At 41.9% G+C, this 19,806-nt stretch overlaps 1 protein-coding gene across 1 annotated transcript in view; it reads right to left on the bottom strand.

Annotated features, from left to right (window-relative positions):
* lrp2b (low density lipoprotein receptor-related protein 2b) overlaps window positions 1-19,806 on the bottom strand; it is a 125,058-nt gene extending 105,252 nt beyond the window's left edge. Inside the window, exons 1-11 of the mRNA XM_014158653.2 lie at window positions 19,532-19,806; window positions 18,065-18,175; window positions 17,172-17,294; window positions 11,415-11,531; window positions 8,829-8,939; window positions 8,087-8,203; window positions 7,283-7,399; window positions 6,561-6,704; window positions 5,018-5,134; window positions 3,339-3,467; window positions 2,357-2,526 (exon numbers count right to left, since the gene is read on the bottom strand). Of these exons, the coding sequence (XP_014014128.2) occupies window positions 2,357-2,526; window positions 3,339-3,467; window positions 5,018-5,134; window positions 6,561-6,704; window positions 7,283-7,399; window positions 8,087-8,203; window positions 8,829-8,939; window positions 11,415-11,531; window positions 17,172-17,294; window positions 18,065-18,175; window positions 19,532-19,598 (1,323 nt within the window). The 5' untranslated portion in view covers window positions 19,599-19,806. The remainder of the gene's footprint in view (window positions 1-2,356; window positions 2,527-3,338; window positions 3,468-5,017; window positions 5,135-6,560; window positions 6,705-7,282; window positions 7,400-8,086; window positions 8,204-8,828; window positions 8,940-11,414; window positions 11,532-17,171; window positions 17,295-18,064; window positions 18,176-19,531) is intronic.

The raw sequence follows: 19,806 nt of genomic DNA, 5'->3' as shown, positions 1-19,806 counted from the left end.
TACAAAATGAAACGTAACGATCAGAAGGGCTACACAGCACAGTACCAAAACAAGATCCCACAAAAAGATGGGAAAAGGCTGCCTAAATATGATCCCCAATCAGAGACAACGATCGACAGCTGCCATATCAGGCCAACATAGAAATACAAAAACTAGAGTACACACCCTAGTCACACCCTGACCTAACCAAAATAGAGAATAAAAAGGATCTCTAAGGTCAGGGCGTGACAGTACCCCCTCCAAAGGTGTGGACTCCGGCCGCAAAACCTGATTCTATAGGGGAGGGTCCGGGTAGGCATCTAGCCTCAGTGGCGGCTCCGGTGCAGGACGTAGACCTCGCTCTGCTCGCGGATTCGCCATCTTCGGTGGCGACTCTGGTGCAGGGATCGTCACCGGAGGCTCTGGACCGTGGACCGTCGCCAGAGGAACCGGACCGAGGACCGTCGCCAGAGGAACCGGGGACCGTCGCCGGAAGCTCTGGACCGGGGACCGTCGCCGGAAGCTCTGGACCGGGGACCGTCGCCGGAAGCTCTGGACCGGGGACCGTCGCCGGAAGCTCTGGACCGGGGACCGTCGCCGGAAGCGCTGGACCGGGGACCGTCGCCGGAAGCGCTGGACCGGGGACCGTCGCCGGAAGCGCTGGACTGCCGACCGTTGCTGGAGACTCCGGACCTTGGATCGTCTCTGGAGGCTCCGGGCCATGGCTCATCACTGGAGGCGTCGGGCCATGGATCATCACTGGAGGCTTCGAGCGTAGAGCTGGCACAGGACGCACTGGGCTGTGGATGCACACTGGAGACATCGTGCGTATCACCGCAAAACAAGGTGCCTGACCGGTCACACGCTTCCCACGGTGAGTACGGGGAGTTGGCTCTGGTTCAAACCCTGGCTCTGCCAACCACCCCGTGTGCCCCCCCCCCAAAAAATGGGGGCTGCCACTCGGGCTTCCCTCGTGGTCGAGATCCCCGGTGTCGTCGTTGTTGCTCCCTCGCTGCTTCCGTCTGCTCCTATGGAAGGCGATGCTTTCCGGCCTGGATTTCCTCCCAACTCCAGGATCCCCTCCCATGTCCAGGATGTCTGCTCCTCCTGGCCACGCTGCTTGGTCTGTTTGTGGTGGGGTCTTCTGTCCCGTTTGTTGTTTGAAGGATTGGACCCAGGCGTACATCTTTCTTTATTAAATGAATACACAAAACAAATACTAACGTAACGATCATAAGGGCTACACAGCACAGTACCAAAACAAGATCACACAAACAACAGGTGGGAAAAGGCTGCCTAAATATGATCCCCAATCAGAGACAATGATATACAGCTCCCTCTGATTGGGAACCATATCAGGCCAACATAGAAATACAAAACTAGAGTACCCACCCTAGTCACACCCTGACCTAACCAAAATAGAGAATAAAAAGGATCTCTAAGGTCAGGGCGTGACAGGTATTAAAAAAATATTCTGCTAATATGTAAAATGATGTAGAATTGTATGAAATGTTTATAAAAGACCTGCAAATATGATGATAGATTCATGCCATGCTTTTACTATAAAGGAGATCTTTCCACCCATACTTGTCCAGGGTGGTCTGTGAACCCACAAGCTTCTGGCCAGCAGCCCTGTGTAGTATAAAAATTCTGTAATGCTTACAGGATGAGGAACTGTTTCTAAAACGGCATATCCAAGGCTTTGGTCTGTCCAAGAAGTGACTGTAAATGGTAGACATGTTCTCTGCCATTCACTTTGTTTTATTTGCTTATAGGGGAGGGTCATTTTTTTTTTCAAGCGTTCAGTGAGGGTTTAGGTCAAATATATAAGGGAAGGACATCAATTTTAATTTCAGAGAGGTCTGATTTTCTCCATGTAACCCTTATTATAAATAACGTTCACTCCCTTACATGCATTAATCTTGTGTGACATTTTTATTATTGGATACCAAACAGAGACATTTATTTTTCTAACATTTAAAAGTGAGCTATTTCTTTAAGGCATGACACACAAGTATGTTTTTTTGGGGCCTATATTTTTGGGGGGCATCTACACATTTAGATGTTAGGTCTCCCCTGATTGGCTGCTTCTTTTTCAGACAATAGTCAAACATTTTCTCTGGCAAAGTCACCTGCACTGTGAGCTAATGCACTGTAAGCGATTTATGTCGTAACTTTTCATTGACAATTTCCGTTAGGGGGAACTTTAGTTTAACCAGAAATGTAGTAAACAGTGCACTGCATGCGCCAAAACCAATGCAATCGCTCTGAGGTATCGGAGCTCCCCTTATTTAGATCATTACGGTGCGTTAGTTCACAGCGCAGTGCTGTTTTAGCGTGAGGAAAATGTCACCCACAAGCAGTAAATACGACCCACCTTCTGAGTGTTAGTGTCTGTCCAGAAGACCCTCTGACTGTGCCAGTGGTACCCCACACCCACCGAGCTACCTCTGCCCTGTGAAGGGACCAGGGTTCTGATAAAGCGCCCATGAATGTCTGCCATCATCACCTCACCGCCATTGGTGAAGATGAGCTGCGGCAAGCCAACTACAGGGTAGATATAAAGCATAGGTTGTTATCCTGTAAAGCATGGGTGGGCAACTCCAGTCATCGAGGCCCTGATTGATGTCACACTGTTTCTCCATCCCTAGCAAACACAGCTGATTAATCAAACTGCATTCTAAACGGAAGATCATGATTAGGTGATTATTGGAGTCAGGTGTGTTTGCTGGGACTGGCGCAAAACTGTGACACCAATCAGGCCCTCGAGCACTGGAATTTCCCACCCCTGCTGTAAAGGGTTCATTCTGAGCCTACTTCTGACACCATGTTAGGTTATTATCTATGGACTAGGCAGAGACCTGAATTCAAGTTAACATGTTTTCTGAGAAGATAATTGAAAAGAGTACAGGGCTTACATCCAGGTCCTTGAACTTGATCATAACGGAGATAACCCTATATAGGACAGTCATTTTATATTTTGGAATGATAACTGGTACACTTACTGTAAGTTTACTTAAGCACAATTATGCACACAAGAAAGGTCTTTTCACAATGACCCTTTTTGGAATAACGACCTTCAATGGAACTCCCACAATTAAGCACATCACTTTCACACAATGCTCACTCTTGCGAGCTCATTAGCCACACCACACCACAACTTATCACAAAAAAACTACAGTTCCCTAAATGTAACTTTCATGAATGTTTGTTTGTTTTACGTTTATTTTATTCATCACACAATTAAGATATCAATTATATTCTGCATGTGAACGAATTAAATGAACTTGAACCTGAACAAAAATACAGTAGTGCTCCCACGTGATCACGAGTGACGCTAGTGGTGTCACATCCTGTACCTGAGATGTTGGCCCTGCAGCGGTTGCCCTGTTCCAGGAAGTATCCATCTGCACAGCTGCAGCGGTGGGTCCCGGGGCGGTCCTCACACAGCTGGTCACAGATCCCCCAGATGTCACAGTCATCATAGTCTGGGTAACACAACCACAGTATTGTCATGTAGCCTAAACCTGCAGGTAACTGCCTAAATAAAATAAACACTTGAATAAATGAGGGATACGAAGTATATAGAATGCAGGTGCTTCCACACAGTGTAGGGTCATGCATAAAAATGCTTAGTTGCCCATTATTTTGGCTACCGTGGCTAGAAGAAGAGATCTCAGTGACTTTGAAAGGAGGTTTTCAAAGGAGCATAGGGAGTCTGAAGGGTGTGTGTATGTGTTTGTGTCACCAGATCTCCACCCAGTTGAACACTTATGGGAGATTCTGGAGCGGCGCCTGAGACAGCGTTTTCCACCACCATCAATTAAAATACCAAATTATGGAATTTATTGTGGAAGAATGGTGTCGCATCCCTCCTAGCTAAGATGGGGAGAAGTCTGTCCATCATAAAGTGTTGCTCTACCTTCTTAACGGCACTATCAACAAGGCAGGTCCTACAGAACATGGCTTTGTCGCACCCGGACTATTGTTCAGTCGTGTGTTCAGGTGCCACAAATAGGGACTCAGGAAAATAGCAATTGGCTTAGAACAGGGGTGCACGGCTGGCCCTTGGATGTACACAGAGAGCTAACATTAATATTATGCATGTCAATCTCTCCTGGCTCAAAGTGGAGGAGAAAATGACTTCATCACACCTTGTATTTGTGAGAGGTTTTGACATGTTGAATGCTCTGAGCTGTCTGTTTAAACTACTGGCACACAGCTCGGACACCCATGCATACCCAACAAGACATGCCACCAGAGGTCTCTTCACAGTTCCCAAGTCCATAACAGACTATGGGAGGCGAACAGTACTACATACAGCCATGACTACATGGAATTCTATTCCACATCAAGTAACTAATGCAAACAGTAAAATTTGATTTAAAAAATGGATAAAAATACACCTTATGGAACAGCGGAGACTGTGAAGCAACACAAACATAGGGACAGACACATGCATACACACACATGATAACATACGGACTATACACACACCTACACATGGATTTTGTGTCATGTGGTAGTGGAGTAGGGTCCTGAGGGCACACGCTTAATGTGTTGTGAAATCTGTTATGAATGTATTGTAATGTTTTTAAAATGGTAAAACTGCCTTAATTTTGCTGGACCCCAGGAAGAGCAGCTGATGCCTTGGCAAAAATACAAAATAGAGTTCAGGACATTTGTAGAATCTATGACAAGGTGCATTGAAGCTGTTCTGGTGGCTCGTGGTTGCCCAACGCCCTATTAAGACACTTTATGTCGGTGTTTACGTTATTTTGGAAGTTACCTGTACCTACACTAACATAATAGAATTGAATAGAATAGAATAGAACATACCTCTGTGTGTCTATGTTAAAGAATGGTCATTTTTGTTAATTTCTCTGGCCTAGATCTGTTTCTATTTAGTAATATGTATGTGGGTTCATTCATAGTTTTTGTCACATCACTGCTAGCGGCCATGTTTCCTTCCTCACTTTCTTCAGCTGTTTCTGTCCTTACTACTTCCACCAATCAAACCGTTCACACTCAGACTCACCCACACAGGAGCGGCTGTCATTGGCCACGATGAAGCCATCTGGGCAGTAGCAGGCTCCGCCCTGTGGGGTGAAGTGACACAGGTACTCACAGCTCAGCGCTGAGCACTGGTCCAGGCCTGGGAGAGGGGAACGAGATGAACAACTAGATACAACTAGTGGTGGAAATGGGCCGGACTGCAACAGGACATATTATCTACTACACCCCCAATGCTGTACTAAAACTTTTAGTTTTCAAACACTTTAACACTTTTAGATTGTGCATCCCTAATGGCAGCCTATTCCCTATAGTCACTACTTTTGACCAGTAGCACAGTAAATAGGGAATAGGGTACCATTTGGGTAGCAGCCGTTGAGGGGCCGTTTCCTGGACGCAGATCAAGCCTAGTCCTGAACTAAGAAGAATGTTGAATGGAGATTCTAAAAAATGATTAAGCTTGATCTCTGTTGGGGGAAACTGTCTCTGAATGTCCACAATCCAACTTCTACTGGCTGCCTATGACTTACACTATAACATCAGTAAAATTACTAAAGAGGACATTTTTATGTAGTTGTAAGTAAAAGTGCAAAGTTAAATATTTAACAAAGAGCGTGTAAGCACATGCTGATGAAGGGATAAGTGAAGGTGAGAGTTAAAGCCATAAATGTGACGACAGCGGTCGTAACAGGTGAGTTTGGAAGAACATTAAAACATTCAAGAGTACAGTCTTGTTGCATGACCACAGGACCTTCGCTTTACTGCCCAATTTAACATCACACAGCATTGAGCTGACTATGTACGCTTGTGTGTGTGTATATGTGTGTGTGTGTGTGTGTGTGTGTGTGTGTGTGTATATATGTGTGTGTGTGTGTGTGTGTGTGTGTGTGTGTGTGTGTGTGTGTGTGTGTGTGTGTGTGTGTGTGTGTGTGTGTGTGTGTGTGTGTGTGTGTGTGTGTGTGTGTGTGTGTGTGTGTGTGTGTGTGTGTGCCAGACCTGGGTTCAAATACATGTGTATTTTATGTATCTGGTGTTGAAAATACTTTTTCTGTGTATTTGAGTATTTTCAAATACACAGCACAAAACAAGTACTTTTATTTGCGTATTTGAATGGTTATTGGTAAAAACCAAATAGTCGACACAAATTGTATTTAAGAGGATATTCAAATACTTAAATACTATTTTCAAATACCTGGGTTAAACGCATGGGAGTGTATTTGAGTCAGTGTATTTGACATTTTCAAATAGCTTTCCAAGTGTATTTCCAAATACATGGAAATGTTAAACTACTTGTCTTTTCAAATGAAAGATATCTGAATACTTACTTCGAATGTATGTAAAAGTAATTGAGATATTTGAAATAGTATTTGATCTGGTGTGTTGGCGTGTGTGTTTGTGTGAGCGAATAAATACAAGAGTATGAGTGTATGTGCGTGCGTGCCTGTGTCCATGCCCAGGTCCCGAACACATTTCGAGAAAGGTCATGCTGACCAAATTATTAACCTCATAAAACCCAGTACAAAGGTGTGCCCTGTAGTAAAACGTGTCAGATAGAAGAAGAGACTCACTGCAGGTTTGCAGTGCGGTGGTGTTGGTCTCATCTGTTCCTCTGGGGCAGTCTGGTTTGCCATCACACACCTTGCCCACTGGCACACACATGGAGGAGCCTGGACAAGGCCACTCACCAGGGTAACAGTCTCGGGAGTTACTATCTGAAAGAGCAAAGACAACACATTTTATTTACCACCTTTTGCTGGGTAGGCCTCAACGGCACAGTTCTTTTTATCCAATAATTATACATTTCACTCAGCTTTGACTAAAATGTCAATATAATTATTTCTTGAATAACCTTATTTACTATTATGTATTGATTTATGTTTCACTCTTTATGCAGCGCACACTGAATTACCACTGAATTACCACTGAATTATTGTAACGTTTGTTTATGTGTAAATTAATCCCGTAAGGAATGGGTTGCCAACTGACGACATGACATGAAAATAAAATGTAATTAATTCATCATTTATTCATTCATTCGTCAATGTTTTAGGGCTGACGAAACAGTATGCTTAAAAAAAAAACCATTGTTTCCATTCACTTCATTTAGTATGACCACTACTTAGAATATTTACTTTGCTACACATACAGCTACAATGTTATTTGTTCCTCTTTTATGTTCCTCTCTGTCACTTATTACATATTACCGTTTAGATTTCCAAATCAACAATGTCTCAATCTTCATAGTCAGTGACATAATAAACTGTCCAAGATTTCCTAGTGAATTTCTCACCACATCCGTTCTCGTCGCTGTAGTCCCCACAGTCGTTGAACTCATCACACACCCAGCTCTGAGGGATGCAGCGGCCACTGGGGCAGGTGAACTGAGTTCCACTACAGCTCTGGTACTCTAAGGGGAAGAAAATGATGCAATACAATACAATGTGTGTATGTGTGTGTGTGTGTGTGTGTGTGTGTGTGTGTGTGTGTGTGTGTGTGTGTGTGTGTGTGTGTGTGTGTGTGTGTGTGTGTGTGTGTGTGTGTCTTTCTGTCTGTCATTTAACAAAGCCATGACTAGCCATCAAATCTGAATGGCTGCTCCCAACATGAAAAAATATTACAGTTTACTATAGAATACTACAGTACTTACTATAGTAAACTGTAGTAAACTGAAGAATATTATACTTCACACTGTAGTATCCCTCGATCATGTGCAGTGTTTACTATAGCATTTTGTAAATACTACAGTATTATCTGCAAAAATAACGCTGTAGTAAATACTACAGTAATGTCCGCAAAAACACTATAGTGAATACTACAGTAATGTTTACAAATAACACAACAGTGAATACTATAGTATTTATACCATAGTATACTATAGCATTTTTACATGTGGGCTCATAACAATAGGCACGATGAAACCTCCATTAGATCCTGTATGGTTGATATTGTTGAGTTGATTTAGCGAGAGGTACAAAGGTTTGAAATAGCAATCTCAGATTAACACATATTTACACCAATGTTTTAGGACTTCACCGTGTTTATGTTGTGAGGTAAGAATATCCTGTGAACCGAGGGTGGTCTATGTGCTTCATACCACAGCCTTGCTCATCGCTGTTGTCCCCGCAGTCGTCCCAGTGGTCACAGATAAAGGACATGGGGATACAGTAGCCATTGGTGCACTGGAACTGGTGCAGAGGACATTGCTGTGTTGCTAAGAGACACAATGTAATATACTCAGCAAAAGAGCAGACATATAGGAAAATTTAATAAATTCATGAATCTTATGTCAACCCATATTCCTGACATATATTTAGTATATATTTTGTGTCTTCATTTGTCATTGTCATTAAAAATGGGATAAATGCATGACTATTTGATTATGTCAAACCATCATTTCTTAATTGGGCCATATATTTTATCATCCTGCTAGGTGTTGTCACGGCTGTTCGAATGATCGGACCAAAATGCAGCGTCGGTTTCGTTCCACATATTTATTGGACTGTGAAACTTGATGCGATACAAAAATAAACTGAAGGAACAGAACAACAAACCGTGACGCAGGAGGAACAAACACACTCACAAATATAATCACCCACAAAACACAAGTGGGACAAACAGCATGCCCTGACCTACTCTATCATAGAAAATAACAACTTACTATGGTCAGGACGTCACAGGTGTCTTTGGTGTTTCAGGTCAAGACTACCCCCTCAAACAGACCATTATGTGACGGTTATCTTCAGTTGAATTTTCAGACTCTCTAGATCTACTGAAGTTCAATTTAACTAACTCTATTGACGCTGTATAGTTAGGTTCCCCTGACCCATTTGACTTACTGCAGTTGGATTCGTCTGAGCCGTCCCGACAGTTCTGCAGACCGTTGCAGTGCTGCGAGTTATTGTAGCAAGCTCCATTGGCACAGGTTTTCTCAGTGCAGCTGGGGTAGTCTGGAGAATAACACACACACAAGGGTTGGGGTCAATTTCGAATTGAAATCAGTCAATTTAGGAAGTAAACTGAAATTATAGTTCAATAATTGAGAAAAGGCCATTTGTGCTCAATTAATTCTCAATAAACTGAAAAGGAGAAGCAATTTACTTCAAAAGTTTTAACATTTGTATTTTAATCACTCCTTGAATTAGCTGACTTCAACTTGAGATGACCCCAACCCTGACACACACACACACACACTCATGCTATAAGGTAGACTGTCATGTTGCACATTTTCTCACAAGATCTCAAAATGGTTGTGGGGACAAAATTGTGACAAAGCAATGAGTTAAATGTGACAATGTGACTGAGGATTATATAGTTTAACTATGATAGACTTTAACAACTTTCTTGTTAAAAAAGGAAGAGAGAATAAAGTCTACTTCTGTATTGCCACATTAAGATGAACAGTGGCCAGTAATAGGAGATGCAATCTGAGTTAACAACGTAATAACCCCTAATTAAAAATCAAACCCTTTGGTGACTAAAGCATATCTAGCTGGAACAAAACCGGAATGCTTCTTATATTTTTAATAAGAAAGGTTGTAAAGTTAGTCCCATATACAATAGAACAGTCTGAATTTGCACATTTGCAAATCCCACAAATTGCAGTATCATTCACTATGAACATACAGTACATACAGTTGAAGTCGGAAGTTTACATACACTTAGGTTGGAGTCATTAAAACTTGTTTTTCAACCACTCCACAAATGTCTTGTTAACAAACTATAGTTTTGGCAAGTCGGTTAGGACATCTACTTTGTGCATGACACAAGTAATTTTTCCAACAATTGTTCACAGACAGATTATTTCACTTATAATTCACTGGATCACAATTCCAGTGGGTCAGAAGTTCACATACACTAAGTTGAGTGTGCCTTTAAACAGCTTGGAAAATTCCAGAAAATGATGTCATGGCTTTAGAAGCTTCTGATAGGCTAATTGACATCATTTGAGTCAATTGGAGGTGTCCCTGTGGATGTATTTCAAGGCCTACCTAAACTCAGTGCCTCTTTGCTTGACATCATGGGAAAATCAAAATAAATCATCAATTTCCAAATGCCTGAAGGTACCATGTTCATCTGTACAAACAATAGTACGCAAATATAAACATCATGGGACCACGTAGCCATCATACCGCTCAGGAAGGAGACGCATTCTGTCTCTTAGAGATGAATGTATTTTGGTGCGAAAAGTTTCAATCAATCCCAGAACAAGAGCAAAGGACCTTGAGAAGATGCTGGAGGAAACAGGTACAAAAGTATCTATATCCACAGTAAAACAAGTCCTATATTGACATAACCTGAAAGGCCGCACAGCAAGGAAGAAGCCACTGCTCCTAAACCGCCATAAAAAAGCCAGACTATGGTTTGCAACTGCACATGGGGACAAAGATCGTACTTTTTGGAGAAATGTCCTCTGGTCTGATGAAACAAAAATAGAACTGTTTGGAAATAATGACGATCGTTATGTTTGGAGGAAAAAGAGGGAGGCTTGCAAGCCAAAGAACACCATCCCAACCATGAAGCACAGGGGTGGCAGCATCATGTTGTGGGGGTGCTTTGCAGCAGGAGGGACTGGTGCACTTCACAAAACAAATGGCATCATGAGCTAGGAAAGTGATGTCGATATATTGAGTCAACATCTCAAGACATCGGTCAGGAAGTTAAAGCTTGGTCGCAAATGGGTCTTCCAAATGGACAATGACCCCACGCATACTTCCAAAGTTGTGGCAAAATGGCTTAAGGACAACAAAGTCAAGGTATTGGAGTGGCCATCACAAAGCCCTGACCTCAATCCCATAGAAAATGTGTGGGCAGAACTGAAAAAGTGTGTGCGAGCAAGGAGGCCTACAAACCTGACTCAGTTACACCAGCTCTGTCAGGAGGAAGTGGCCATAATTCACCCAACTTATTGTGGGAAGCTTGTGGAAGGCTACCTGAAATGTTTGACCCAAGTTAAACATTTTTAAAGGCAATGCTGCCAAATACTAATTGAGTGTATGTAAACTTCTGACCCACTTGGAATGTGATGAAAGAAATAAAAGCTGAAATAAATCCTTCTCTCTACTATTATTTTGACATTTCACATTCTTAAAATAAAGTGGGGATCCTAACTGACCTAAGACAGGGAATTTTTACTAGGATTAAATGTCAGGAATTGTGAAAAACTGAGTTTAAATGTATTTGGCTAAGGTGTATGTAAACTTCCGACTTCAACTGTACATACATCCTACATCTATCATACAGTAAATCACAAGCATCTACTAATAACACTCAATCATGTGAACATGTGTTATCGTCAAAATAGACAAATGCCCACAACCTCTGCTAGCAGCAGAAATGATCTACCGCAAATTAACCAGACAAGTTTTAAAGAACCGTAAACTACAGACCAATCTTATTAAGGAATGTGGATTTAAAATTCTTACTGCAGTTGTTCTCATCAGAGTTGTCCAGGCAATCCTTCACACGGTCACATCGGTACACTTTGGGAATACACTGACCCTCCTGGCACGTGAACTGGTGTGGTCCACAAGTCTGCTCTCCTGAAAACGTAGGAGAACACGAGCACAGAAATCATAAGGTATGTCAATGTAATGTCAAATGGATCAGGAGGAAATTCACATTCCCGTCACTTTATTGTTAATGTCTTATTTTATTTATTGGTACTTTTTACACCCTTTTTCTCCCCAATTGGTAGTTACAGTCTTGTCCCATCATTGCAACACCCATACAGATTTGTGAGACACGAAGGATGAGAGCAATGCATCCTCCGAAACACGACCCCGCCAAGCCGCACTGCTTCTTGACACACTCACTTAACCCGGAAGCCAGGCTCGCTTAACCCGGAAGCCAGGCGTGCCACAAGGAGTAGCTAGAGCGTGATGGGACAAAGACATCCCAGCCGGCCAAACCCTCCCCTTACCCGGACGACGCTGGGCCAACTGTGCCCCGCATGATGGGTCTCCCGGTCGTGGCCGGCTGCAACACAGCCCGGGATCGAACACAGATCTGTAGCACTGCGATGCGGTGCCTTAGACCACTGCGCCACACGGGAGACTAATATCTTATTTTGGGGGCAAGGCATTATTAAACAAAAATTGAAACGTAACATGCAACAATTTCAAAGATTTTACTGGGTTACAGTTCATATAAGGAAATCAGTCAATTTAAATAAATGAGTTAGGCCCTAATCTATGGATTTCGCATGACTGCGAATACAGGTATGCATCTGTTGGTCACAGATACCTTAACAAAAAGGTAGGGTTGTGGATCAGAAAACCAGTCAGTATCTGCTGTGACCACCATTGCCTCATGCAGCGCGACACATCTCCTTCACATAGAGTTGATCAAGCTGTTGATTATGGCATGTGGAATTTTGTCCCACACTTCTTCAATGGCTGTGTGAAGTTGCTGGATATTGGCGGGGACTGGAACACTCTGTCATACATGACAACCCATAGTTGAATATGCAGGCCATGGAACATCTGCGACATTTTCAGCTTCCAGGAATTGTGTACAGATCCTTGCGACATGGGGCCGTTCATTATCATGCTGAAACATGAGGTGATTGAGGCGGATAAATGGCACGACAATGGGCCTCAGGATCTCGTCACGATATCTCTATGCATTCAAATTTCCATTGATAAAATGCAATTGTGTTCATTGTCCGTAGCTTATGCCTTTCCATACCATAGCCCACCGCCACCATGGGGAATTCTGTTGACATCAGCAATCCGTTTGTCCACACAAAGCCATACACGTGGTCTGTGGTTGTGACGCTGGTTGGACGTACTCCCAAATTCTTTAAAACAACGTTGGAGGCGGCTTATAATAGAGAAATGAACATTCAATTCTCTGGCAACAGCTCTGGTGGACATTCCTGCAGTCAGCATGCCAACTGCACACTCCCTTAAAACTTGAGACATCTGTGGCATTGTGTTGTATGACAAAACTGCACATTTTAGAGTGGACTTTTATTGTCCCCAGCAAAATGTGTAATGATCATGCTGTTTAATTAGCTTATTTATATGCCACACCTGTTAGGTGGATGGATTATCTTGGCAAAGGAGAAATATTCCCTACCAGGGATGTAAACACATTTGTGCACAGAATTTGAGAGAGAAATACGCTTTTTTTGCCCATGTACATTTTCTGGGATCTTTTATTTCAGCTCATGAAACACTTTACATGTTGCATTTATATTATTGTTTAGTATATACAGTGCATTCAGGAAGTATTCAGACCCCTTCCCTTTTTCCACATTTTGTTACATTAAAGCCTTATTCTAAAAAACAGAAATATCTCATTTACAGAAATATTCAGACCCTTTGGTATGAGACTCGAAATTGAGTACAGGTGCATCCTATTTCCATTGATCATCCTTGAGATGTCTCTACAACTTGATTGGAGTCCACCTGTGGTAAATTTAATTGATTGGACATGATTTGGAAAGGCACACACCTGTCTATATAAGGTCCTACAGATGACAATGCATGTCAGAGCAAAAACCAAGCCATGAGGTCGAAGGAATTGTCCGTAGAGCTCACAGGCAGGACTGTGTCGAGGCACAGATCTGGAGAAGGTTACCAATAAATGTCTGTAGCATTGACGGTCCCCAAGAACACAGTGGCCTCCATCATTCTTTAATGGAAGATGTTCGGAACCACCAAGACTCTTCCTAGAGCTGGCCCCCTGGCCAAACTGAGCAATTGGGGGAGAAGGGCCTTGGTCAGGGAGGTGACCAAGAACCAGATGGTCACTCTGACAGAGCTCCAGAGTTCCTCTGTGGAGATGGGATAACCTTCCAGAACGACAACCATCTCTGCAGCACTCCACCAATCAGGCTTTTATGGTAGTGGCTAGACGGAAGCCACTCTTCAGTAAAAGGCACATGATAGCCCGCTTGGAGTTTGCCAGAAGGCACGTAAAGTACTCTCAGACCCTGAGAAACAAGATTCTCTGGTCTGATGAAACCAAGATTGCCCATGTACATTTTGACGCTTTGGCCCAGGTGCCAAGCATCACCTCTGGAGGAAACCTGGCACCATCGCTACGGTGAAGCATGGTGCTGGCATCCTCATGACGGGGCAATGTTTTTCAGCAGCAGGGACTGGGAGACTAGTCAGGATCGAGGGAAAGATGAACGGAGCAAAGTAAAAAGTGATCCTTGATGAAGACCTGCTCCAGAGCGCTCACGACCTCAGACTGGGGCAAAGGTTCACCTTCCAACAGGATAACAACCCTAAACACTCAGCCAGACAACGCAGGAGTGGCTTTGGGACAAGTCTCTGAATGTCCTTGAGTGGCCCAGCCAGAACCTGGACTGGAACCCGATCGAACATCTCTGGAGAGACCTGAAAATAGCTGTGCAGTGTCGCTCCCCATCCAACCTGACAGAGCTTTATAGGATCTGCAGAGAAGAATGGGAGTAACTCCCCAAAAATAGGTGTGCCAAGCTTGTAGCGTAATACCCAAGAAGACTCGAGGCTGTAATCGTTGCCAATGGTGTTTCAACAAAGTACTGATTAAAGGGTCTGAATACTTATGTAAATATTTCAGTTGAATATTTTTTTTCATCATTTTGTAAAATTTTCTAAAAACCTATTTTTGCTTTGTCATTATCGGGTATTGTGTGTAGATAATGGGGGAAAACAATGATGTAATCATTTTTAGAATAAGGCTGTAACATAACAAAATGTGGAAAAAGTCAATGGGATTGATTACTTCCAAATGCATTTACACCAGGGTAAACTTAGTTTTATATTTGATATTCCGTGGATATTCGGTATCTCTCGTCAATAGCGATTGAACCAAGCATGCCATAACTATGAAGATGGTATATTATGAATCAAGGGTGGATGGAGAAATATTCAGACTCTTTTCATAAATTTTTGTAAATAATACGATTTCGGATTTCAATCTTCAATAGTCTTAAACAAAGCATGACATGACTATGAAAATGACAAGTTCAGAATCAAGGGAGAATGTACAAAACTCCACGGCTTTTTCTTTTTTGTAACATCTTTTTTTGTTCATTTTTTTGCTTTCAATCTTCAACAGCTCTTACACAAATCGTGACATGACTATGAAAATAATATATTCAGAATCATGGGAGGATGGACAAAAATCCATTTTTTTTTTTCCAATTCAAATTTAGTTTTTATATATCATATACAGTACCAGTAAAAAATGTTGACTATTTTCTACGTTGTAGAAAAATAGTTAAGTTATCAACACTATGAAATAACACATATGGAATCATGTAGTAACCAAAAAGTGCCAAACAAATCAAAATATAGTCTATATTTTAGATTCTTCAAAGTAGCCACCCTTTGCCTTGATGACAGCTTTGCACACTCTTGGCATTCTCTCAACCAGCTTCACCTGGAATGCTTTTCCAACAGTCTTGAAGGAGTTACCACATATGCTGAGCACTTGTTGGCTGCTTTTCCTTCACTCTGCGGTCCAACTCATTCCAAACCATCTCAATTGGGTTGAGGTCGGGTGATTGTGGAGGAAAGGTCATCTGATGCAGCACTCCATCACTCTCCTTCTTGGTCAAATAGCCCTTACACAGCCTGAAGGTGTGTTGGGTCATTGGTCTGTAGAAAAACAAATGATAGTCCCACTAAGCGCAAACCAGATGAGATGGCGTATCGCTGCTGTGGTAGCCATGCTGGTTAAGTGTGCCTTGAATTCTAAATAAATCACAGTGTCACCAGCAAAGCACCGCCACATAGCAGACCTCCACCTCTATGCTTCATGGTGGGAACCACACATGCGGTGATCATCCATTCACCTACTCTGCGTCTCACAAAGACACAGCGGTTGAAACCAAAAATCTCAAATTTGGACTCAGCAGACCAAAGGACAGATTTCCACTGGTCTAATGTCCATTACTCGTGTTTCTTGGCCCAAGCAAGTCTCTTCTTCTTTTTGGTGTCCTTTAGTAGTGGTTTCTTTGCAGCAATTTGACCATGGAGGCCTGATTCACAGGCTCCTCTGAACAGTTGATGTTGAGATGTGTCTGTTACTTGAACTCTGTGAAGTATTTATTTGGGCGGCAATTTCTGAGGCTGGTAACTCTAATGAACTTATCCTCTGCAGCAGAGGTAACTCTTGGTCTTCCTTTCCTGTGGCGGTACTCATAAGAGCCAGTTTCATCATAGCGCTTGATGGTTTTTGCTACTGCACTTGAAGAAACTTTCAAAGTTCTTGCAATTTTCCATATTGACTGACCTTCATGTCTTAAAGTCATGATGGACTTTCGTTTCAATTTGCTTATTTGAGCTGTTCTTGCCATAATATGGACTTGGTCTTTTACCAAATAGGGCAATGTAGAAAATAGTAAAAATAAAGAAACACCCTGGAATGAGTAGATGTGTCCAAACTTTTGACTGGTACTGTACATATATTATATATGTACAGTACCATGTAAACATATTTTTTTTTTGCATAGTCATGGCATGCTTTGTTCAAGAGCTATTGAAGGTTGAAAGCAACATTTTATCTTTTTTTTACAGTGTATTTTTCTCCATCCACCCCTGATTCAGCATTTACCATTTTCATAGTCATGGCATGCTTGGTTCAATAGCTATTGATGAGAGAAAACTGAATATCCAATACAAACACATTTTACCTCAGGATTCTAAACATTGAGGGAGATATGCAACAGCTTTGTCTTAATCCCCAGGAATAAGACATTACTACATTTGAGAATATTTGAGCTGTTGAGATGCAGAAACTCTGCTGCCCTGTTATTTTTAAATAAAGTCAAATTGTAAGATACATTACTCCTGACACTTGATATGAAATTGTGATGCAAGTGTAACACCCCCCATACATTTTGCAAATTCGTAACATATTGTACGGTTTTCAAATTCATAGCATATAACACGTTTTGCTCATTCGTAACTTATCATACAAAATGGCTGATGGACATACACAAATGAATGCATACCATACAAAACGTAACATATCATACTTAATGGAGTGTCTCAGATTTATGTACAGAATAATATGACATTCTCTGAGACCAGGTTGAGATTAGACCAAACTGTGTGAGGTCAGGGCCTGGATGTATAAAGCGTCTCAGAGTAAAATGTTGGTCTTAAGTGAGTGATATCCAGAGGAAACTGGCACCCCATGTAACCCAAAGTGAAGCCTTGTGAACTTGTACGTACTGCAGGTTCTCTGTTCGTCTGAGCCGTCAGTGCAGTCCTCCTCCCCATCGCAGACAAACTGGAGGGAGATACACTCGCCTCCCGTCACACACTTGAACTGCTGGGAGCTACAGGATGGAGGTGCTGCCACACAGAAATACACAAGGGCCCATATTCACAAAGCATCTCAGAATATGATGTAGGATCAGTTTTCCCTTTTAGATTACAATGGCAAAGTGTCACACCCTGATCTGTTTCACCTGTCCTTGTGATTGTCTCCACCCCCTCCAGGTGTCGCTTATTTTCCCTGGTGTATTTATCCCTGTGTTTCCTGTCTCTCTGTGTCAGTTCGTCTTGTATGTTCAAGTCAACCAGCGTGTTTTTCCCGTGCTCCTGCCTTTTTATTATCTTCTACTAGTCCTCCTGGTTTTGACCTTTGCCTGTTTTTCTGGACTCCATTCCCGCCTGCCTGACCATTCTGCCTGCCCTGACCTCAAGCCTGCTTGCCATTCTGTACCTCTGGAACTTTGAACTGGTTTTGACCTTTTGCCTGTCCATGACCATTCTCTTGCCTACCCCTTTTGGATTGTTAATAAACATCTTGGACTCTAACCATCTGCCTCCTATGTCTCCATCTGGGTCTCGCCTTGTGCCCTGATACGAAGATTATATGGACAGAGAAGACCTGATCCTACTCTGTGATGCTTCATGAATAAGGCCCAGGACAAGTTATGCATAGGGAACTATTCAATCAAAACCTATAACCCAGTGCCTGGCGTTTTCAAATACACTCAATCAAATTTGAATTGAATTTGATCTGGTACAGTTAGCATCATGTTCAATATGTATAAGAGAAAACCTGAAGCCATGTACAGTATAAGGAATTCCAAGATCATGGTACCGGTGATACTCACGACAATTGAGCTCATCAGAGTCATCTGTGCAGTCCTTGGTTCCATCGCACCTCCAGTCTAAGTCAATGCACTGACCGTTGTCACACTGAAACTTACCACTGTCACATTGGCCTTCAAAAAAAAGAGAGTTCAGCGGTCAGTAGCACAGTTAGTGTGGTAACTGCGACTTGTTAAAAAAATAAATAGCTTAGGGCCCCCAAAAGGCTAGGGCCAGCTCTGACTGCACGTGTGGTTATGGATGTGGGTACGCAGACCCGCAAGCCACTGCGGCCCCTCATGATGAGTTCAGATTTTTTTTGTGACCCTCCCCCCCCACCCCATCACTTATCTAAACCATTAGAATATCAAATTGTACACTCCTGGATAGTCTACAGAACTAGCGAACCTTTATCATTTCATGTCTTGATACTAATGATATATATGTTGTACTTTTCGATAGACAAAATGACATGATGTGAAGGAAACAAATGATAGTCTTCAGTGCATTTGAACAAAACTGACATTGAGATGGACTATCTGTTAATAACATATCTTTGAATCTCTTCATCTGGTAGAATTTGCTAGAAAAAAATAACATTTTACTGTTTCCCTGAACAATAAGTAACAATGTTTATGACAACTACAGCTACTGTTTCGTCTACTTTGTACGGCCTGTGAACCCTACCGCATGTGACGGACCTTTAAAAATAGAGTTAATTATTGCCCATAAATGCAGTCAGGGCACATCCTATGACCTTGAAACTCATGAGAGATGAGTCCTTGATCATATAGCTGGTTTTAGATGACCAAATCATGTCATCATGTAATACTTTTCAAAGGAAATACATCTTCATACATATTGATAATCAATCAGCTACTCCGTTTTAAAAAACAATAATTTCATGACTTCTTTAACCTGTTGAGCTCTAAAGCAGATATATTTTACATTCAGATAAATCTAAATGTGCGCAGCTCTAGAGCAGACATATCTAACATTCATATAAATCAAAATGTGTGCAGTTTTTAGTAAATCTAACGATTCATACTGTTTGTCTATAAAAATAACAACCAAGAAATGTTTCAAAACATATTTGGATCCCCCTACAATTCTAAACTTAACATGTCTACACGATTGCACATTATAACTCATGACATTCTTTGCTGAAGGAACCTGTGGTATAATAGAATAAGGTCAGCACACCTATGGATCTTGGTTAGACCTGTGGTAAAAACTAATCTTTTTTTATGTTTGGGGCTTTGGGCATTTGGCTGCACGTTGCATTCTGGAAAGCATATTGAACACCTAACTGTTCAACTAAGAGGACACTTTTCAAATCATGTAGAAAGACAATGATTCAATAAATTCAATAAAACTAAAATATTGCATTATCTCTGTGCCATAAATGCAATACGTCTACTATAACAATTTATTAAAGTAAATTAAAACAAACAGTAATAGACACGTCCTTTTTTTCAAATCATACATACCTTGAGTAAGCTGAATTCCTTGAGAGAGCAGTAAGAGAGACAGAACATTTAGACCTAAGAGGTCCATCTTCAAGCACCCTTTAATCAATACTCTCTTTTTTTGTTTGGGTATAAATTAGTATGATGAACAAAATTGATTCATACTCAATCTTAACTATCACCTATCTTCCCTCTAAGCCCAGTGTAAACCAGAGTGTCTTTTGGATGAAGTTTTCGAAACCCAAATGACATAGGGTCCAATTTGAAGTACACAGCTTTTTATGACTCTCTTTTAC

The sequence above is a fragment of the Salmo salar genome, chromosome ssa19 (genome assembly GCF_905237065.1).
Source record: "Salmo salar chromosome ssa19, Ssal_v3.1, whole genome shotgun sequence".
NCBI classification, from domain to species: domain Eukaryota; kingdom Metazoa; phylum Chordata; class Actinopteri; order Salmoniformes; family Salmonidae; genus Salmo; species Salmo salar.
Note: the sequence above shows the minus strand (reverse complement) of the source record. Positions and strands in the feature narration are given on the sequence as shown.